General features: G+C 45.1%; 1 protein-coding gene across 5 annotated transcripts in view; it reads left to right on the forward strand.

The window, feature by feature from the left end:
* Positions 1-22661, forward strand: part of VWA2 (von Willebrand factor A domain containing 2) — a 28105-nt gene that overhangs the window by 321 nt on the left and 5123 nt on the right. Inside the window, exons 2-12 of one of the 5 annotated variants that reach the window (XM_026851301.1) lie at positions 3826-3918; positions 6526-6581; positions 7236-7310; positions 9328-9461; positions 11400-11509; positions 16855-17049; positions 17421-17551; positions 18260-18392; positions 20084-20139; positions 21013-21120; positions 21922-22503. In XM_026851301.1, the coding sequence (XP_026707102.1) occupies positions 6536-6581; positions 7236-7310; positions 9328-9461; positions 11400-11509; positions 16855-17049; positions 17421-17551; positions 18260-18392; positions 20084-20139; positions 21013-21120; positions 21922-22503 (1570 nt within the window). In that variant the 5' untranslated portion in view covers positions 3826-3918; positions 6526-6535. Of the gene's footprint in view, positions 1-935; positions 1111-3825; positions 3919-6382; positions 6466-6525; positions 6582-7235; positions 7311-9327; positions 9462-11399; positions 11510-16854; positions 17050-17420; positions 17552-18259; positions 18393-20083; positions 20140-21012; positions 21121-21921; positions 22504-22661 lie in introns of those variants that run through there. The other 4 variants (XM_026851300.1, XM_026851303.1, XM_026851299.1 and 1 more) reach the window with 4 other exon arrangements.

Consider the following 22661-nt stretch of genomic DNA (forward strand, 5'->3'; position numbering starts at 1 on the left):
CAGGGTCGGGGGGGCTCAGCCGCGGGGTCCCGGCAGCGGTGGTGGTGGAACCCGCCAGACTCTTCCGCGGGGTGCTGGGGGGCCGCGGGGGGAACACGCTCCGCTTTGCGGCAGGCATCTCGGAGCCCGTGTGCCGGTCGGGGAGGTGATGGTAGGAGGCACCCAAAAGCCGCACTGCTCAGCCGAGGGCCGTCCCAGGTCAGGAGAAGACCTGGCAAAGGGGGCAGGTTGAGCCCTTGCCTCTGTTTTTACCTTTGGTCCAGTTGCCTGGTGCCCCTGAAGAGCATAAGCTTTGCTCCTGTACTCGGAAAGGGGATTTGGTTATTAATATACCAAAAAATCCACCACCCGGGAAACCAAAGTTAGCCCGTGCTGTAGTGCTTTATTTGACTTGTTTCTAGCAGTTTTGGGGTGCGGCCGGGGAGAGTGCTGAACTTGCCAGGGCAGGCTTTCAGACAGGTTGCAAAACCTTCCTGCAGAAGACACAAAGCCAGCTCGATCAAGTCCTGAACGAGCAAGAACTGAAGGACCTGGAATGATACCTGTAATGTACCCAGACACTCGTATTTCATTAAAGAAATTAGAGTAGCCCCTGTCTTTGAGCACGCACAGCAGCATTTTTTCCTGATGTGGTGTAATGGCTAGAGTGGGACACCCTGTCTGGTTCCGTTGTGTTGCAAATTTATGCACTTGTGAGCAAATCCCTTTTGTCTATAGGTTGGTTTCCATACATGTTAAAGGAACGAAGATGCCTTCCCCAGTGGCCTGGGGTGGAAACAGGGAGGAGGCAGGAAGCAGGACCCTGCTTCCAGGTTAGCTGGGAAAAGGCAAACAGATGTTAAAACTGGACCTGGAAATGGTGAAAATGATTTCACAAGGGCTTCTGCTAAATTGGCTTCCATTTTGTTTATTTTATGTGGTGAATATGAGGCATCACCAGGAGACAAGTCCCACATACAACCACATTTTCCCCACTTTCTTCAGAGAGGAATGTGCTGGAGAGGCTCAGTGTGTACTGACCTCATGCACTGTGTGCTGGGATAGTTAACCACATCATCTTCAGTGGGTGCTCCTAAGACGTCTGGGTCTTCTAGGAAGACTCTAAGAGGAGTAAGTAGATGAAATTACTTTAAAAAAATCTCTTTTGACCCTACCTCAGTTCTAAAAAAACTTCAAGGAAGATTAGCACTTTCTTAAGCTCCTTTAGGAAGGGCCCATATATGGCTGTGCTGAAAATGCATGCAGGTAACAGCTTGTACATGTTTGCAGTAGTGGTGCCATGGAAAAAAATCCCTAGGCTGTGGCTTGTCCCTGTGTTCACAGAGATGCAGCAGAAAGGGAATGGGTGAATTAGGGTTAGTTTTGTAAAAGGGACTGGGTATGAGCTTGACACTGTTCATGCCGAGGTGAGGACAGACTGTCTCATGTTCTAAAAGCTAAACTGAGTACCAGAGATGTCAAAAAAGGATTTTTCCTTTCACCCTTCAGCCTCTGCTGTAGGTAATCGCTGCAACTGACTGGCTTGGAAAGGTAGAATTTCTCCTATTCTGCAGTATTATGTGTTTGGGGAAGGGCAGACCAGAATTTTGCTTCTTTAAGAAGCTTGTCATAGCAATCTTTTAAGTCCTTATTCCTGCTTGTGGTAGTATGAAGCTTGTCCTTCTAAGCCAGCCAGCAGGTGCCTATGCTTTGAGGCCTGGCTTTGTTAGCCACCAGGTTAATGCCCTTTGGTCAGTGGTTTGCTTCTGCTGCAGATGGCAAGCACCCCTTCTAGCACTCCTGGGAGCACGTGCAGGGGGGCTCTGGGGCAGCAATGCCACCAAATGAAATAACAGAGCTTTTTGCATTGTAAGAGGAGGTGACAAACCTAAGGTCTTCTTGTCCCTCTAGGAAGCTTTTGGACAAAGGCATCTGTGTGGCATGGTGGTACATCCAAGGAACAAAGCAGAGAGATGTCATCTTGCTGATATGCACAAGAACGCTGCCTGCTGCAAGGGTGCAGGGAGCATGGTCCTCTCCCACCTAGTTCTTTGGGAACCATTCACACCTGCTCCTGGTGTAGATAGATCAGTAGTTGATCCACCTCAGGTGTGGATGTTTCTGGCTGGTGCAAGGCCATGCAGCTCAGGCCCTGAGCCAGGCACCCAGCTGTAACCTACCCAGATGTGCACAGTTTGGGGCAGGGGGTGACAGAGGACAATTACAGTAATTGCACTGGAACCCATAGCCTTGAATTGGTAGTTCTCAACAGGGTATGTGACCAAGTTATCTGCATTCTTTTATACCCTCAATATAATTATATTGTTTGCATATTTGTTTTCTTAATGCTGCTGTTGGTTTGTCCTAAGACACCAAGTCCCTGCAGATTACTGTACCCGTTTTCTCAGCCACTCCATAAAACGTTTCTCCCCAGCATCTGCATTAGCTGCTGGGTGCTTGCAATGCTGAGGCAGGCCCTGGCTCCCTTGGGTGATCTTGCGTGTGGCATCCAGCAAAAGATAAAAAAGGTGAGACATTCATGGAGATACTCCTGCTGCTCTAGCCACAGGCAAAGTCAGTAGCATGAACACTTCTGTCAAGAACAAACTACACAACAGGTTTAGCACAAGCTCTTGAGTCAGAAGTCTATTTTATTCTGTAACTCGTGGGTCGTACAGGACCTGATCTGCAGTATGTTGGTTTTGACAGTACCCCGTGTCAAATGCAGTGCTGCAAGAACACGGTCTTTTCATATACAGGAGCCCTTATTGCATGGGGGAAAAGAGCCTGTCAAAACTGTTCCTCGCTGGAGAACCAGGGGGGTATAATAAACAGTCTGGTTTTGCAGAGCATCTTATGGAAATTTAATCTTATCACCTGGAGAAAAAAAATTGTCAAAAGTTTTAGGCTGAAATTTGTGATCTTTGTTTTAAAGAGAAGTTAAACGTTTCTCTGTGGTATTCCTCCTCCCCCCTTTGGTTTTGGCTCTCACCATTGGCTGCCCCTAGCTGAGCAGTGCCAGAGGGGACACCTGGAGTTCCTCATAGAGTTGGCCCACTGCTTCCAAACCTGGGCAAGAAAAAAAAAAAGTAAAATTTACTTATGGAAAACAGACTGAGGGAGACTGAAAGAGGCAGCAGAAAAATTGGGCTCCTTTCTTCCCTCCCTACACCTAAATGTCAGACAAGCTCCCGGCAGTGGTGTCCCCTCAGCAAAGAGGTGCCACGTCCTCCCCAGCAGATAGAGCAGTGCTGAAGAGAACCGCAGTTACAACTGTAGTGACAGGGGGTCACTTGGCTTGTTAAGAGTATGCTTTAATGACTGTGCAGCACAGGCACTTCTGCTTTCTCCCCTATTGTTAAATAAAAGCAGAACAGTTTGAAAAATGAGCTGGAGATGCCTTTTGTTGCTAGCTAGGTCTCTGAGTCAGGTGGTAAATTAAAGCAGCTGACCAGTACTTCTAGGTATCTTCTACTTGTCCCAGTACAAGAGTAACATTTGCCCCAAAGTAGTGTATATGGTATTAACTGTTCTGGTAACAGTCTGTAGAAATGGGGAATGTTCATATGGATATACCCAGGAGAGCATCTCATGGTGGTGTTTTGTGCTAGGCAAATTTAACGAGGTACATGACATCAGCTGCAAGCCTTTTTCCTTTCTTACAGAGACAGCAGCCCACAGTATTTTTTGGATCCCTTCTCAGCCAGGTGCTTGCCCTGTTGTAGGCACAGCTGGTTCCAAATCCAGGTGATCACGGTGGCCAGTGGTGTTGAGTTCACTGTGTTTTCAGATCACAGTTTGCTTCTGTCTCATTAGTAAGAATAAGCAAGCTCAGATATTTTGCAGATGGTGAAAGACATGGTGGGAAGATACTTGTCAACAAGAGCTTTTTCCTACTCTACCTCTCTCTCCACTCTCTCCCTTCACTCTCCAAATAAGGTACACGTGATTATATTCTTAGGTTTGCATAAGTTGCCATCATATTTAAGTGACCAAGTGGGAATCTGGGTACAAAAAGTAGGAGTTTTGAGTGAGTGTGGTTAAAAAATTTCTGACTCAGTACTAATGCAGACATTTTTGAAATTTCATTTCTTAATGGCCAGGAAGATAAAATGAATTGTCCTTCGCTCACGATGCCATTCCCCAGCAAAGCTGCGGTCTGAAGTTCTTGAGCTGCTGCTAATCCTGGGCTGAGCTGATGAGCACTGGGTGATGATGAAGCTTTCTTTCAGTTCCTGCTGAAATCTGGGCTGAAAGGCAAAGAATGAATTAAGACCAAGTTGGAGAAGCATCTCAACCTGTCAGTTTTTTTTGTATGATAACAACCTGAAATCCCTCTACATCTGTCACATCTGGTTGCAAGCAGAGGCTTGTCTTCCTTTGGATGTTGTGTGCTCTGGAATTAGCTCCTAGAAAGAATGTCCTTGAGGTATGGCAAAAGGATGATTTTACCTCTGTGGCATGTGCCAGGGCTTGAAGCTACTGAGGGACACAAGGGCATCCTTCTTGAAGTCTTGGTTTGTGTTTACCTCCCTTGACTTAAGCAAGATTGAGATCTCTTAATGTCTGGTGGGGGTCTTGGGAGGACACATTGAAGGGTGATGCTTGTAAAGCACCTGGTACTGGGTAAAGAACTGAAGACACAGAGTGTTAGTTATTGTGTCTATAATCCCCAGTGACACTTTCTTAATCCCCTCTTCATGATGGACTGGTGCAGGTAACTGAGCATGATATCCTGCCTTGTCTGATGTGAGGGTGTAAAGTGCAGTCAGCTGCATGGGCTTAATGGGCCCTTTCTCTGACCAAATGTGTCTGGGATGGGTACTAGTGGTTACCCTGGCAGAGGGAAGGGTCAGAGACTGATTCTGTAGTACAAGACAAGCCTATCACTTCAGGTGTCTCACCCACTCTTCTGAAGAGAAAGGATTGCCTGGAGGAGAAGTTTCTGTTGCTTAAATCTTGGCTTGTGTCCTGGGGTTTAAAGTTTTACATGTCCCTGGGAGTACACCTGTGTGTTGATCGGGTCTTCCTACCTATGGAGACACAGGAGGTGCTGGCACCCAGTCTCAAAAACTGGGGAAACTGAGGAAGCGAGACACCAATGCTGAATGTTAAATCCAAGGTCAAACACCAAGAGAGAGGAACCACTGCTCAGCTGCTTCTTCTGACTAAATATGTTCATGTGTAAATATGTAAAAGGGGCTGGGTATGAGATGATCACAGAGGTGTATTAGCTCCTGCAAGAAGGAACATACTTAGTCAGAGGAAAGAGTTCTAAGGGTGATAGTAGTGGAAGGTTGGACTGGGACAGGCAGTGCGGGGGGGCCCTCAGGAAGCCCTTTCCCTGACCCCCCCTGCCCTATATTGTGAGATTTGCCAGATTACGCTTTCAAAGAATTGACACCTGGAGTGATGGGAATGGGCCTGTTTTGATGATTTCACTAACAAACATAAGTTCTTCCTGGCTGTTTGTTAAATATACACTGCAACGACAAGTCTTTCCTGAGAAAAAACCCTCTCTATATTCTTGGAAAAACAATTAATAGAGCTGGTTATTGAGAAATGTGTTTATTTGTCTTTAACTACATGAAGAAAATCTGCTTTTTCTGAGAGAGTCAGAGTCAGAGTTCAGAGAGAGTCAGAGACCCAGCATGAATCTGGTCAAATTTGCTCTAGTGAGTGCATCCAGTGCTTTTAATCTGTAGAAAAAATAAATATACATGTTTTATATAGAAAGCCAAGGTCTCTGCCAGACATGCTTTGTCTAAATCTGGGTATGCTCGAAAGTGTCACTGAAGTCCACCTATGATGTGATGGCAGCCTTGCTGATTTCAGAGGATAAATGAGCAGAAATTTGACTTTGCTGGACAGTTATACATAAAAAAATCTCTCCAGAAAGCTAGTCCTTGGAAAATGTAAGGCATGAAAGAGCCTGTGGCTGAGTGTTGTTGAAGACCCGCGATGAGGATGGGCAGCAGCGCTGGCTGAGGCAGGCCCCGCCACAGGACCCCTCGGCTGTGCGCCATGGCAGGGACGTCTCAGCTGGAGCCGCAGGCGATGGTGGGGTCGAGGGGAGCGTGGCTCTGTCCTGTGCTCCATGAACCCCCGGGGAGCTGTGTTGGGCTCTCCACCAGCTCCCTGAGGGCAGCAGGGGCCCTGGTGGGACTCGGCTTCGAGAGGGAGGTGCAGTGAAGAGGAGGGAGGAAAGGAGAAGAGAGTCGAGGTCTGGGTGGCCATGGAGGGAAGGAGAGGAGGGAAGGCTGGGCAGTCCCTCCCTCCTCTGCGAAGCCTGTTTTCTCCGGTTTTGATAGGAAAGGAGATAGTATGTAGGGAGACTTTCTTTTCTATCATTCCCTCATTTTCATGTTTTTTCCTTCTGTATGTTTCCTACGCTTCACCCTAGGGTAGGATTTGCTTTTACCCCTCTGACCAAATGTTTCTGAACTCATCACGTGAGACAACCAGCAAGGAGATGATCAGCTGCAGGTAAAGAAAACAGCTTTAGGAATTGGATTAATAGTCCTCTCCTTTTTTAATTTATTTCAGATTTGTCACCATGAGCCTCTTGTTTGAATCCATCTGTGTTTTCCTGCTTCCTCAAGGTACGTTTAAAGTCATTGTTTTGCATTAATGGTTTCTAACTTGAATGCTTCCTTGTCTCTGGCTGGAGATGGTTGTTCTGAAGAGTGACAGCTGAACTGGTGCTTCTCCAGGAGGTTTATGGATAAACCTCTGAAACATAGTTTAGCACAGAAGGGGAGAAAATAATGCCTGGAGAAACAGCTTTTCTGAGAATTTGAACACGTAACTGATTTGTATGTGAAATGTCTTAATTGATACGGGAAAAGCTGATGTTATGAGATTAAAAGCTCATAATTTTCTCCAGTGCAATTATTTGGTGTCTCTAGTGCTTATGACTGTAATCTTTGAAGCCTAAGCCTGGCCTAGATCTTATTCTTGCACTGTGTCCCTGCATGCGGTAAGCAGAGGGACTGTCTTCCCGTGTGCTGGAGTCAAGTCCTTGACATTTTTCATGCTTTCTGTGTCCCTGATAGAAGGAATTTCCTTCCATGGATGGAAGGTGACAATACTGAGTCATCAAATTTTTTTTTTTGCAAGTGTGAAATCTATACAGCAAAACAGTGGTTTTCCTGCTGTAGAATAAAGCTTACGTGTCTGCTTTTTTTTTTTTTTTAAGTTTTTTTTTTAAAGGCAGTTTCTAGTGTTGATGGGTGATTATCTGTTTGATTCCACAGTTTTGCTGGTGTTGGGTATACAGAAAATTCATGCGGACCAGGAGATAATCAGCAAGATCTCAGCTGCTGGACAGTGTAAGTTTGGGTTTTTTTAAGCAAGTCTTTTTTCTTGTCTGAGTTCCTTCTTTCTTTGTTTTTCTTGTTTTTTTAAAATATATTTTTATTTACTGGACCCCATTCAGTCCATAAAGTCTGCAGCAATGCTCTGACAAGTCCAGCATTTTGGCTGCTTCTGCCCTAGCCCAGCTTTTTCCCTCATTGCCATTAGCTCTTCCACCTACTCTGTTTTTCCCAAATTGTCTGTTTGCCAACTGGCTGGTGTTTCTGTTAGTTCCTTCAGAGCTTGTTTCAAGCAATACTGATTTAAGGAGCTGTGTTTAATTACAGGCTTGATTTGTGGTCAGACCTCATGTGGCTGATTTGTTCAGGCTGTAAAACCAGCACCAGCCACGATGCGGTGAGTAGGGATGACTGGGCTCTGGCTAGCTAGCAGACCGTATTCCCCTACAGCTCCCTTGATGTACATGCAATCAGTTACTTATAAACCGTATTGTGCATTTTACAGCTAGGCATTCTTTTGTATTGTCTGTCTGTCAGGTGATAAATTACATTTTTTTCTATGCCAGCCATACCTTCCAGCCCCATTTCATAGCACCATGTGTTCAGCTCAAACTTTCCATCCTCATGTGCTGTATTTGGATGTTTTTCACTGATGGGCATCACCAAGAACCCCTTGGTGGGCTGCAGATATCTTTCTTATGAGTCTTTGTAAGACAGCTGCGTTGTTGCAGCTGTGCCTCTGCAATACAGAGATCCCCCTCCTCATGCCACTGAATGAGGCCCATTTCTCCATGCCGAGCCCATTCTGGGATGGGGCCATGGCAGTCTTCTCTGTGCATGCTTAGGCAGGCAGCCGCAGTCAGGGACTGGGCGAGCACCCAGGCTGTTGCATCCTTGTGTTCGGATCAGCTGTGAGGGCAAGGCTGACAAGCCAGGACGGCGCTGGCTGAGAGGCCGTGCTCCAGCTTGTCCCCAGTGCAGTGCTCCAGGCAAGGCTGGTTGCCCTATTACAAAACCCAGCGACCCAGAAGGGAATGCTTTACAACTTTCAATCCCTCATAATCTGGTATTAGAAACCCCTAATTATAAATACAGGTTTTTACTAGCAGAACTGATTCAGAAAAAGAGTAGCGATAATAAAATGATGATGATAATGGGGATAGAGCAAAGGCACGGGTCAAAAGGGCTCTTTTAAAGGTTGGTGTGCTTGCTGCCTGTATGCAGCTTTGGGCTTCAGTTTCCCTTGAAGTTGTTTTTGGTAAATACTGCAGAAGAGACTTTAAAATTTCTGTGTAAATACTGTGAAAATGTCTCTTCAGAGTCTGCAGTCTACCTTTTTTTTAAAAAAAATAATAATTTTTCAGTGAAATTATGGGTTTCCACTGCAGCATAAGCACCTCAGGAACTTGTACTTGAGAGCAGTCGTGTTCATGCAGGAGGGGTGATACAAGGACACATCTCTGAAGACAGGATAAAAGGCAGATTTTTCTTAAAAGTGTTTCTGTCAGTGCCTTGGAGCTGTTCAGAGAGTTTGTGTTTAGAAAAATAAGTGTGTTTTGAAAAACATGCTGCAGATGAAACACATCTGGCTCTGTGGGACTCTGTATGCTTTGCAAATACCTCCCAGATTCATGTCTGTGCCTTGGGCTGGGAGAGGCTGCAGGTCCCCCTGGGCATGGCTGCCTCTCCCTACTGCTCACTCCTCCCATCCTCGCTGGGAGAGCAGCAATCTGCGGTTAAAGATACCACACTGCATCAGCTCATTGGAGTTGCTGCTTCCATGCTTTCATAACTGCTGAAGCCAGGCTGGGGAACTGAAATCTAAGGTGAAAGTCCTGCAGACTGAGAGGGCTGAACTGGTGCTGCTGCAGGACAGAGCAGGAGTGTACATGGGCTTTGGATGGCGCACATCGCACTGCCCCAGTCCATCCTCAGCAAGTCCATTTGTCTGTTTTTTCTGCTCTTGGCTGTCTGGTTCCAGAGAGTGAGACTATTAAGGTGTAGTTTCACAGTGTCTATCTTTTTCTCCTAGTGATGAAGTGCTCTGCTTCGTTAGATGTCCTTTTCCTCTTGGATGGCTCCTACAGCATTGGCAAAGGAACTTTTGAAAGGTCTAAGCACTTTGCAGTCAGGCTCTGTGATGCCTTGGACATCCATCCAGACAGGGTGAGTGTCAGGAATGTTTCATTTTAATTTAAAGCAGCTTGGCAATGTGTGGAAAGGCCAGTGATAATGTGCTGAGTGAAACTGCAAAATTCAACCTAGCAGGCACCATAAGGTCAGAGTATTTAGTCAGAAAGGTACAGTGGAGGTTGGTGAAGCAGTGGGGTTGGAGGACACTTCTTGATTCTTCGTGGATTTTGGGAAGTTCCATTTGGTCTTGAGAAAAGATGTAACCTTTTGGATTAAAGATTATGACTGGGATTTTTTTAATGCATTTTTATTTTGGTTTGGATGGTCATAGATTAAAATGGTTGTATTTTTTGTTTTTTTGCCTAGAAAGTTGCAGAATTAGTCTATGGGAAGTTAATCACCATTTTGCACAGGGGCAAATGATGCAATCTGCTTGCTCTGCTTCTCCTAGAAGGTCTCTAGTACAAAATAGGTCAGAAGGGCAGAAGGTAAGGGAGATCACTGCAAGGCAACAGCTGTATACTGAGGCATTTGGGGATCTGTATGCTGCTATAGGTCTTCAAGATCTCACCGCACTCCCTGCCTGTTAGTGGTGCAGTGCACTTAAAGCTGGTGCTCACTGGAGAGAAGAGCTCAGGACTGGCCAGCTGGGACTGACAGCTGCAGTCCAAGCAGCTGGTGTTTACAGATACCCAGTATAAAACATGCTAAGATAAATGGACAGGTGTGGCTATGCTGAGTTCGTTCTTGTCCACTCCTATTCCAGACTTTGACTCAAATCAAAGTCTAATTTTGGGTGCCATGTGTGTTAAAGAAGCGATGGGAGCTGTGGCTTTCAGGACCCTGGTCCGTGTCTGATTCTCCAGAGAGGTCTGGGAGCAAAGGAGCAGAGGCAGGTCTTGTGTTTGCTCGTGGTTCCCGTGGCAGGGATACATGGACTTGTACCTAAAAACCTCCTCCAGACCAACTACTACCACCGCTCCAGGTCCTAAAAATCGAAAGCTGCCACTCTGCCCCTGTTGCAGGGTCCTTTGGAAGCTGAAGTAATCATTCCTTTCCATCATTTTCTCATCTAAGAAATCTTTCACCCTTCAAATCTCAGCTTACAGCCACACAGCACAGGAAGCTTTCTGCATCCTGGGCAGTGATGAGGAGGAGTCGCAGTGTGTGTGCGAGGCTTTCAGAGATTCTAGGTGGCTCAGGTTAACTGGGCATTCCCTCTTCATGGCTCATACTAAATTGACTGAAAGTAGGGACTTGCATCTAGGAACCACCTGCAATGTAGGCTTAGGCAAAAGAATTTGAACACTTAATAATTGCAGATTTGGTGGGTTGTGGTTTTTTTAATACCATCCTTCCCCTAGTCTTTCTCTTAATCCTCACATAGACTGAACTGAAAATCAGTTGCCTTTTCACCTCTGAAGTTGTCATGTTCCATAAAACTTATTGTAGGGCTTCAGTGAAATATTCTGAATGTATTGCCCAATACATACAATTTAGTCTGTTTGCATTTTCAGGCATTTTCAACTATAGAAAATGGTTTTAGAGGAGGCAGTGGAAAAATAATTGGCTTGTGTTGCCTTCTGTGCTCAATGCCAGAGGGGTCTGCTTTTAGTAATGGAAAGATTGCCTGCTCAGTGTATAAATGGCCTGGTATAAAAGGTTTTATTTATAAACTTAATGTCCTTGAGGCTACTAGCTGCTCTGAACAGATGAATATAGATCTTGAGCTGCCTGTAACTGCAACAGAGGCTCCTGTTGTTTGCAGATGAACTTTTTTGCCTTGTTTATAGCCTGTATAGGTAATGCTGTGTTTTGTGCTCTTTTTTGAAGTTCATTTAGAGTGCCAATGGCTCAGCATGGAAAACAGAGTTTGTCTTGATACAATTTAATCTTCCCAAATCTATAAGTTGATCAAAAGAGTAAAACTCTCACAGACACCTTTCATAATCTTTTAACCTTTTCTTTTAGGTCCGTGTGGGAATGATACAGTTTAGCTCAACTCCCCACCTTGAATTCCCACTGGATTCGTATCTAACCAAACAAGAAGTGAAGGATAGAATCAAGAGGGTTGTGTTCAGGTCAGTTTATTCTACTGCTCTTCTCTTTTTCTGGTCTATGAATGATTTCTGGACTGAGTTTTTTGAGATCCAGATATCTCCATCTCTGCTGTGCAAACACCAACGTGATCCCCACCCAGGGAGGTGGATGGATGAATATTGTCTGTGGTCCATAATCCACAATCTGTTAAAAAAGTGCAACCTGTTCTGGTTTTGTCAGTGAAAGTTGATAGGGGAGAAAGTTTTCAGATTCACACTATAATGTGGTAGATAGGGGAGAGTTTCTGTGGCCCTTCTGGCAGGTTTTTCTGGCCATTTGTGCCAGGCGGTGGTTTACATCCTTCCAGGGAAAAGTGTGGCATTTCCACATTGCTGAGCAAAGGCAGGACAGTGTGCATCTTCATTTTTTGGTGGTTACAATTGCCTTTGTCCTATGAGGTAGTGACAGATTGGTGGTCCCTAGATATCTGTGCATGTGTGTCTGCTGAATTCAAGAGGATCGGGTTTTCAGATGGAAACCTTTTTTTTCTTCCTGAATGTTAAGACTCGGATGTCTTCCCATGACCTCAGGAAATGGAGCCAGAAGCCCAAAGAAGCACTGTCCTTAGAGCCTCTCAAAATCCAGACTTTTCATCTCCGAGAAATACAAAGGATCTGACAGCCACCCCAATATCATATTTGTTTTGATGATAGATAAAGTACTGGTATGGCCTGTGGCTGTCTACTCTTTCTTTAGCTGAACTGCATTAGGGCTAAAGGTTAGCTTAATGTTTCTCATGGATCTCTTCTGCTCTCAGCATGATGTACATATTGCAAGCAAATGTGATCACTTTTGACTTTTTCAAGCAAGACTAATTGGCTGGGTTTTTTTGTATGGCTTTTGATAAGTTTATCAAACCAAGAAAACCGCTTGTGTAATGTTACAAGAAAAACTTACCAAAACCCAAGATATGCTCCTCCTCTTTTGCTTGAAAGTCTGTGAGAGCAGAGAAAGTGAAGTAGTGTTTGGTGTCTGGCACTGAAACTCCTTGATGACAGCACATGGATACTGACAGATCAAACAGAAATAATGACCTTGTGCTCAGCCATTTCATCTAGTTTAAATGAAAAGCTGACATTTCAAATTAGGTAATAAAATAGTTACAGATGGATTCCAGTTGGCTTCTAAAAAACCTGGGTGTTTGACGTCTCAGTTAAGAGGCTCCTTGATGTGCTTCTGATGAGCCTTTGGCCAGTGAGGCATTTCCCAACCATGCTCTGGGCGTGGAGCTCAGAGCACTTGAAAGGAAGCAACACCAGACTGAAGTGAAGTTTCTGTGATTTATTTGGAGACTGCAGGTCTCTCTCTGTGAATCCTGTCCAGATAGCTTTTGAATTCATTGGCCAGTTTCAACCAAATTTGGCGGTAATCTCAGAAGCTAAGCTTCTTATGAATTTATTTCGTACAAGTCAAGGCCTGCTCACAGGAGAAAAACCTTAGTGCGCTGTTCCTGGGGAAAGGCAGCAGGTAAAGTCCAGATCTCCTTTGGCTTCAGAAAATCCTTATTGGAGTAATGGCTTAAACATACATCTGCTGTGTCAAAAACCAGTGAACCTCCAAATACAAATTGATAAGAAACTGAATTTAATGAGCTTTGGTGCAGAGACTCTTTATTATTTTTTTCTAATCCTCAGTGCTCACATAGGCACATCTTACTAAGTTAATAAAGATTTAGTCATAAAACTGACTATGCACAATATATTTTGCCTCATGCACAGCACTTTTCACTGAAGCATCTGACAGCTACTGACATCTGGTCAGGAAAAGGCAGATTTGGACATGCTATGAACACACGGTCATTGAGTATGCTTTGAAATGGTGGAGTGCAGAGGAGGAAGTACCTAAAGAAAGAAGTTCAAATCAAAAAGGCCTGGCAGGTACTGAATTAAAAAGTTTCTGTGAAAATCTGAGGGTAGATGGAAAATAATGAACTTGGGCATTATCAAATCATTTTCTAGCAAATCAGGAATTGGGTGCTAAAGCAAAGGATGGATGTTCAGAAAGCAAATGGGGTGTGTTTGTGTCAACACAGTGAAAAGAGAACATGAGGCCTCAAAGAAAGGAGTAACACTTGTGGTTTTGTTCCCCTTGCTTGCTCTGGGTGGCAATAAAAGTAGGCCTAAAAGGCAGTCATGAGAAGTGATGGTCCTTGGACAGAATTAGAAGACAGCTGGAAGTGTCTCCTCTGATCTAGTGGCTTAATTATCAACAGGTCTGGAGCATGTTCACAGTGAGCTGGGATCTCTCTGGTATCAAATGTCCAGTTGGGGATGGCATATTACAGACCTCTCACATTATGCAGATGAAGAACTACAAGAAAGGAAGAGAGAAGCTCACATCCATGCAGGATTTACCCCTTTGAGACAAGCAAATGTTTAGCCCTCCAACAACAAAAAAGCTAATATGTTGTAGGCAGGGATCAAAGCTGGTGAACTTGCAGTGTAGGTTGCCCTTGGTTTTCACAGGGGATGAAAAGCTTTTGCCTAGTGTGTTGTGCTTTAGCAAGATATTAGCCTGGTAATGACTGGGTGGGGAACGTAGGTGTGAAGCTTGAGTTGGTTGTGTCAGGTGGTCAGCAGCCAGGTCTGGGTGCCTAGGTAGCCTGAGTGTGGGGAGTAGATAGGGAGTTGGGGCAGCTGTGGCTGATTTTATCCAGCCACATTGGGATCCAGCTTCACGGTGCACCAAACCTTACCCTGCAAGGCAGAGGTGAGACCATTTCATACCTCCTCTCCAAGGTCTGTTAGGTTACTCATGACTTTTACTTAAATAAAACTTCAGTGTTTGATTCACAATGTAATCATTCCTGCCTCAGCCCAAGATGATAATTTTATGTAAAATTTTTATGACATTTCATGGTACATAGAGCATGGAGCCCAGTCTTGTTAAGCAACAGTCTCTAACAGTCTTTTAAAGTTAAATCTTGAAAGTAGAGGAGACAATGCCTGCCCTACAGAGCTCACTTGAAAGAAATAACAACTAGAGCAAATGTGCAGCCCATAAAACCAACCACACCTTCTCCCTCCCCTCCCAGACCTCTGTGTATGTATAGCACTCCCTTTTTTTATTCCTTTCTGCAGTATTTTCAGCACCCTTCACAATGAAGGGCTCATTCCCAGTTCACATCCAGTATGCCATTGCCAAAGAGACCCTAGCACTATGCAGACACTGGTCATGACCCTTGTCTGGAGCAAGCATCTCTTCTCTTGGGTGGACTCTACTGCCAGAGGTACCTCTCTTTTCCCTCACCAGGTTTTGTGCCGATCAGCAGCATACCTCTCAAACAGGCAGTTTCAGTATCTACAGGCTCAGCAGGGCAATCAGGCTCTAAGGTTAAGGAGGCATCCAGTAGTCAGCAAATCTTATTCTTTAATAATCTCACAAGAAACGAGTTTCAGGATTTCTAAAGCATCTTTGACTAAAGCTGTTCTCTGGCAAGCTGTAGCTTATTTTCTACTAATACTGCATTTAAGGTTATTTGGGAGTTATTTTACAGCTGCAAGACTTGATGTCTACCATTCCCAAATGCATAGTACCAGCCCATTTTACCTGCTGATTTATGTCGCTATTGGCATGTGTCACCTCTGGAATGTGCCCCCTTTGGCACCTGAGTCCTGGTGTGGGTTTAATAATTTGCTACTTGGAGGATATATTGAGTATTGAACTAATCGCTTACTGCCTCAAAAACATTCTGTTCTCCAGGGGAGAATTTAAGGGCTGTGAAAATACAGCTGTAGGTGGTTCCATGAACCATCAGAAAGTGCTTTTGTGGGGTCAGGCAAGAGGGAGTAGATGGTTTTGTGGGGAAGGACCTGGAATCAGTTCTCAAATCTGCCTCTGTCATCTTTGGTCCAAGATGACATTTAGCTTTCATTCCTCCATAGATCGGCTTGTGCATCCCTCCATCCTGCTCCTCAGGCCCACTTCTCTGCAGGACCATTCCATCAGACAGCTCTTTGGAGCTGATGGATATGTGCAGATTTTCAGACAGGTTCATCTGATACTTTTGCAAGTCTGGCCCTTCATCTCTTGATATCCCATTCATTTGTAAGACAAGTATGGCAGGAATATCTTCATCCCACTCTGAGTTACATGTATTGGAAGAAATTTTTGACAGGAGAGACCCCCAGGCAAGTTCCATGATTGCCCAGACCTCAGCCCCAAGGGCTCCCAGGTCATACCAGGACTTCAAGACACTGCTGCAGTGCAGGCAGTATGAGGAGAAAGGCATCTTTGGCATCTGAGCCATAAATGAGCCGAAGTGGATAACTTGTGCCACGTTTTAAATGGCCTCGTGCTTCTTCCTGGTGATCCTATCTCCAAAATGAGGAGTCATGGGTACAGCTTCTGTGAACATTAGTGGCTAGTGCACCTTCTCTATCATACTGGTACTGCTGGCAAGCAACCTAGCAGATGAGAGTATTGCTTTTAACTGAGTTTAGCATGGATTTAGACAACTGGAGGATCAGGTGGCTTTTCTTAATGTTTACTTTCCTCATGTAAAAGGTACTGGTGGAGCCCTAAAGAAAGCATGCCTTGTGTTCAGTCCTTCTGAGTTTCTAGGGATACACTAAGACGCTTTCAGCATTTGTATTTTCAGGAGCTTTAATACAGGATGAACAAATGACCTTTTGTAGAAAATCAAATTAACCTGCAGATCAACCAGGGAGAAAAAGACAAGGACTCTCTGCACACTGCTGGACTGCAGACTCTCAGTTACAAGCTGGGACACGTAGCCCCCTGCCTTAGCTCTTGGCCCTAAGAACAGTAGAAGGTCCTGTGGAGGGAAAGGGATGACACATGACATGAATTTATAGCATGTTTATGCATCAAGAGAAAGGAAACTACTTTGAGATACTGGTCTTTGTTCATTTTGCCCACTTGTACTGTGTTTCTGAGTGGATTACAAGAGATTGTTGTAAAACAGCTTTTCCACACAACCCTTAAAGAAGTGACTGCAATTTTCAGGTGAGAAAATAGAAGTTGAGTCATTTGTCAAAGCTAGATAGAAAACTCAAATATCTGAGAACTCTGGTTCCTGCTCCAATTGCAGAAACACTCTGCTGTGTGTTAGAAGTCTTCTGGAGATCGCTCTGGGTTGGAGAGGAGGGAGGTAAAGGTGAGTAGATTGGACCTATGGATAGGAAGATAACAAGAATGACAGGATTAGGCATCTCTCTGGTTGTGTTGTGTGGCAACAGGCAGAAATATACTACGTTCCACATTACCAGAGGGTGGAAATATGAAAATCAAATGCATTATCAGGAGAATAGCAGGAGAAGAGCTTTGATTTCTGCTTTTCTGCTTTTATCTTCCTTCTTTCTAGAGGTGGAAGCACAGAAACAGGTCGGGCTCTGAAGTGCATTCTCCGTGAGGGATTCCCTGGTGGCAGAAACTCGAGTGTCCCTGAAGTCCTGATCATCATTTCGGATGGAAAGTCCCAGGGCAGTACTGTGATGCCTGCAATGCAGGTGAAGGAGAGACACATCAGAGTTTTTGCAGTGGGAATCAAGTTTCCAAGGTAGGAAACTTTCCAGAGTGGGAAATGGAGGCCCAGCTAGCCAAATGGCAATTCCCAGCAAGTGAGGGATGGTCTTGTGCTAGATATGAGTTTTGAAAAGAGGAATGGGGAATTTAAGGGGTAACACAAGCATGGAGGAAACACTGATTTGGTGGCTGGTGAAGGAGGATCAAAGTTTGTGAAGGAAACTCTTCCACTGAATAGAGCTGTGCTGCTGCCTGAGACTAATCACACCAGGATATTGAAAACTTTTTGAAGGGGTCAAGGGTGTCATGATTTTGCATCGGCTCTCTATTTGCTGCAAACGGTTTGTTTTGACACTCGATTCTTTGGGGATGTCTAAGCAGTTAAACCCCAACCTTGCTTGGCAGGTGGGAGGAGCTGCACGTGCTGGCCAGTGAGCCCACTGAGCAGCACATGCTCTTTGCTGGAGATGCTGATGATGCTGCCAACGGCCTCTACAGCACCCTCACCGGCTCTGTCTGCAGCGCCACTGCTCCAGGTAACTCCTGTCCTGGCTCCACCTTCAGGCCCATGCTTTGAGCTTGGACCATGTCACTGAGTGAGAAAGATGAGGCAGTGTACAGGGGAATTAGCAGGTGTTGTCCTTTGAGGTAACCTACTTCTGGTGCCCAGACTGCATGCCATGCTTGCCAGCTACCTCTCCAAATACCTACAGGCTGCACGATCCTAAATCCTTCTGTGTCTCAGTTCACCTCTGAACATAGGACTATTGGTCCTTGCTCATGTCATGGGGGATAGAGGAATAAATGTAGTTGTGTTAAATCTTCTGATGGACTTGGCTCTGTGTTAACGGGAGGCCAGCAGGGACTTGCAAGAGGTAGAACAGACAGAACTGGAGTGGTCCGGAGGTAGAAAAAAATCAAATACATGAAAAAAAAAAATCAAATACATAAGGATACAGAGGGGCTGAAAAGTTGCTATTGAATCCTGAACTCAGCAGTGCAGGTTTTGTAGTAAGGCAAAAGACGCTGAAGAGTGAGCACTTCAGAAGGTAAGGTGGGCTGATGAACTTGTCGACAGAAAATTTCTCTTCTGGGTCCCATGGGGAACTCTTTGAAACATTGCCTGGTCTGCAGTGGGCAGGTAGATGAGGAAGACTAACCCATTTCTTAATGGTGCTCCACTCCCACACAGACTTTGTATGTTCAGGCAATTGCTCATAGTTTGGATTTGTTCTTTGATACAGGCTGCAAAGTTGAATCCCACCCTTGTGAACGCAGAACCCTGGATACTGTGAAAGAGCTGGCTGGAAACTACGTGTGTTGGAAAGGCTCAAAGCAGCCAAATGCAGTGCAGGCTTCATTGTGCCCTTTCTACAGGTGAGTTGGATGCCTGCATCTCTAAAAGTGAGTGGGGCTGAGAGAAGAAATGCGGTAATAAGGTTTTTATTTGACCATGACTCTTCGCTGGGATGAAGATCCCTCAGAAGACCAATGCAAACCTAGTCTCTAGACCTGGAAAGAGGCTTTCCCTGTTTTGACTATTGGCTGATCTGAGAAGCAAAGGGTAAGAGGAGGAGCTGAGACAAAGACACAGAAGATGATTAGCCTAAGAGTGCCATAAATATTATAAATGGAATTGGGATTTGAAGTTTACATCTCTCTACCGACTCTGTGCTGCAGAGGGTTTCTCTATCTGGCTCCCTTCATTGGTGCTAGTTCTGTTCTTCTCCACACAGACTTTCTTAGTCTCAGAGAAGGCCCTTTACATTGGCTTGGCTGCCCTGGGGTGCTTGGGAAGGACTGTCCTATGAAGAGGCTCCACTCACTGACAGAAAATACCCCCAGGTCGTAGTGCAGCAGTGCCAGAACTGGGATGCACACAAAGAGCCGCATTGTCAGGTCGATGGCAGTGAGCTGCATGAGGGAAATGTTGTCTTTCCCAGGGAGAGGAGACTGGAGCTGAAAACCCATAAAGCATGTCAGGTCCTTCAAATACTATTGTCACTGTAAGTCAGTACAGTGAGAGAAATGCTTTAAAAATGAGCTGTGAAGGGAAAGGCAGCTTCATGCTCTCTTTGCTGATAAAAAGAGCTGAGTGAAAGTGGTTGTGTACAGAAGTTGGCATGGGGATTGTTTTTCCTTTGAAGAGTGCTTCATGTGTTTGTTCTAATAGCAGACAGTTAGGTTAGTGTTTGAAAATCACCCTGGATCTGGGCTGTGCATTGATGGCCTGCTGCATAGATATACTGTGGGATGATTGTATGGACAATTTCAGACATGTCCTAATGGCTGTAAGTGTTTCCAGATACCTGTACCCCAGAGCCAACATGGGAAAGCAGAGTGGCTTGGTTACGGTATCCCAAAAGTGATGGGTTTGGCCATAGTTGTCATGAGTTTGAGCAGCCCTGATGCAGAGCACTGGAAGATTAGTGGCATGATGAAGCTGAAGGTATTAGAGAAATAGAAACCTGATTAATGGGGATGAAGGTTTAAAACAGAAATTGTCTCATTGTCAGGAGCCAAGCCCCCTTATGTGTGGCAAATATACACTCCTGCTCTAGGGTGTGCTTTTTTTCATATCATCTTAGGGTAGGGAAATGTTGGGGGAACTTGAAAAATCCTACTGGGAGGCACAGCTGAGGACTGAGGATTTCTTCCCAGTCTAAACCTTCCTTGTCCACTAGTTGTTACAGCTGATTAAGTTAGATACTAGAATTAATATTGAATAAGAAATTCTCACTGCTTTAAAATTTTCTTTTCATTCTGGTTTAGATCAAAAAGTTTAACATCTCATCTGTAGCAACTAAAAAAAAAAAATAATTTGGAGCTTTAAAAATACACCCATAATCTGTACATGTGAAACATAAAAGTAGAATTCAAAACTGAAAGAGTATATTTGATTAAATTACGTTTTTTCTTTTGCCACGCCACTCAAAATGGACATTTTCTTTCGAAATACTTGTTTTGAAAAATTGCATTTCAAAGGAAGATTTGTTCCATTTAAAACACAGTAAAATCAATCTCGTTAATCTTTAAATTCATGATAGGTTTTATTCTTCCTGTTTCAGATGGAAGAGAGTCTTAATAAAACACCCGTCCAGATGCCTCCGAACTGTATGTCCAGGTAGGACTTAGCCTTTTAAAAAATTTTCCTTGTGAAGCAGGAAAAGTAAAGAATAAAAATACAGATTTTTTTTCCTCTCACTTCTAAAAATTCTGTTCTGAGTGAGAGATGGTGATCCTTAGCAAGAATTTGGTATGTCCTGTTTTTTTGTCTTATGAGTATCTATGACCACAGTTCTTTTGGATTAAAATATCTCCCCATCATTTCTCCTTCCACTTGAGGAGCCAATTAATCCTCATTTGCATGTGTTCCTGGGGTAGAGGCTTGCACAGCTTCCCAGTGCCTGTGGGCAGTCACTGCTCTTCAGCCAGGGGAACGTGCAGTGAGATGCCTCCACTATTCTACTTGGTACCATGAACATCACCAGTTCAGCAGGGAGCCTGATGCTTGCCAGTTGCCAGCCTATTTTTGTGACTGTAAAAATAACTATGATCCTTGAGTCCTGCCCTTAACCCCATTCTTTTGCTGGTTCAGATGACAGTGACTTTATTTTCTTTGTCGGTACAACATTGTCCAAGCAGCAGGCCAGACTCTGATTCCCTCATTGCTGGTGTAAATCTGGAAGGGCTGCACCACCTTTAGCAATTCTGTATTTACACAAATGTAACCTCATTGGCATTACTCCAAGGGAAATGAAGTGAGGTCACAGTCTGGTTTGCCTTCTTCACTACTGCCTGTTGGAAAGCCATCCCAAAATGAAATTGCCATGGAGGCGAGTGAGGGTGCACGTGGCCCTGCATTAGTTCACATTCTGTAGCAAGACAGATGGAGGTTTGACCCCTTCTCTACTAATGGTGATGCTCTCACTGGCGCAGGATGGGAGGGGGCAGGGTCCCTGCTGACTCCCTCTTTCCCTTCCCTGGTCCCATTTAGACCCTTGTGACTCCCAGCCATGCCAGAACGGGGGCACGTGTGTCCCAGAGGGACTGGACAAATACCACTGCCTCTGCCCGGTGGGGTACGGAGGAGACATCCACTGTGGTAGGTGCGAACCTGCGCTCTTCCTCCTTCCTTCCTCAGCTGGGTGCTGCCTTTGTGGTGCCTGTTGCATGGTCATAGGGACAACTGGGGTTGAGCTGCAGCTTTTGGGTTTTTCTCCAGAAGACAGATGAGTTTTCTCTCATGCTGATTGTGACTGGGTCTTGCTGCTCAGAAACCTTGTGGATACGAAGGGCACCAATACTGACAGTCTCACCCTGGCGTGGCTGTCTTTGTTTCTAAATGTGGGTGCCATGTGAGCAGAACAGAGAAACTGGGAGAGACACATGGGTATATCTTTTGGTCCCCTCCCTGCACACACGGGCCCAGGAGGGACCCCTGATTTTGGTAGTTCAATGTAAGAAACTCAAGGAGGTCCTGATCTTCAGAAAATCCTTTTTACTTCCCCCAGAATCAAGACTCGCACTTTAAAGTGTCTCCAGTTGTTACAGATGAGGATCTGGTGCTTGAACTGTCTCCTTTCTCCACTATATGATATAGTGAAAGTCAGAGTGTTTTCCCCAGAGTACTAAGAGAGTGGAGTTGTCATTTCTAATCTGACATTTACCACCCAAAAGTTCAGGAATACCCCCAGACTCCCATAGATGTTTTCTGTCTCTAAAGTCTTATACGTCATCCAACCAAAATAAAATGCACTCTTTGCACAGTTGTCCTTCAGCTCATGACATGTCTGACAAACCACTTAGGTTACTAGACATAATGTCCCTTCACACCACAGGGCTTCCAGCAGGCCCCAAATGAGGTCTTGTTCTGCAAATGACAAATTGCTGTCTCCCCTTTCAGCACCAAAGCTGAGCCTCGAGTGCAGTGTGGATCTCATTTTCCTGGTGGACAGCTCAGCAGGGGTCACATTGGAAGGGTTTCTGCGCTACAAGGCGTTCCTCAAGAGGTTCCTCCAAGCAGTGATGGGCCAGGACTCACCAATGAACGTGGGGGTGGCTCAGTATGATAGTGATGTCAGGATACCCATTGAAGTAAGTCAACACAAGGATGCATTCAGTCTCATGAAGAGCATTGATGCTTTGAATTTCAGTGGAGGAGGAACCCTGACAGGTAGAGCCCTGAAGTACATAGCACAGCATGGTTTTCGGAGCACCCCAGCTTTTGCAGATGTGCAAGATTATCTCCCACGCGTGGTTGTCTTGCTCACTGACTCCAAGTCCCAGGATCCAGTGGCAGAAGCTGGTAATTATGCAAGGGACCAAGATCTCTTCTTGATTGGTGTAGGCAGCAGCTTCATGAGAGCAGAGCTGACCCAGGTGACTGGCAATCCAAAGCAGACAGTTGTCTACTCGGACCCTCAGGACCTGTTCAGCAAGATCCCAGAGCTGCAGAGAAGAATCTGCAGTGTGGACAATCCTGAAGGTAAGACTGTGATATGGGCACTGCAGGACAAGTTTTTCAAAGGTCTTCTGAACTCCACTGGGGAGGAGGAAAGGACAGAAGGGTGAACATCCTTGTTTTATTTGTGTCAGTCACAGGTCCAGGGGACTAACATTTCATCACTGCTTTTTATGATGGAT

Source organism: Athene cunicularia (genome assembly GCF_003259725.1).
Source record: "Athene cunicularia isolate RWA chromosome 6 unlocalized genomic scaffold, athCun1 chr6_part1, whole genome shotgun sequence".
Classification (NCBI taxonomy): Eukaryota; Metazoa; Chordata; class Aves; order Strigiformes; family Strigidae; genus Athene; species Athene cunicularia.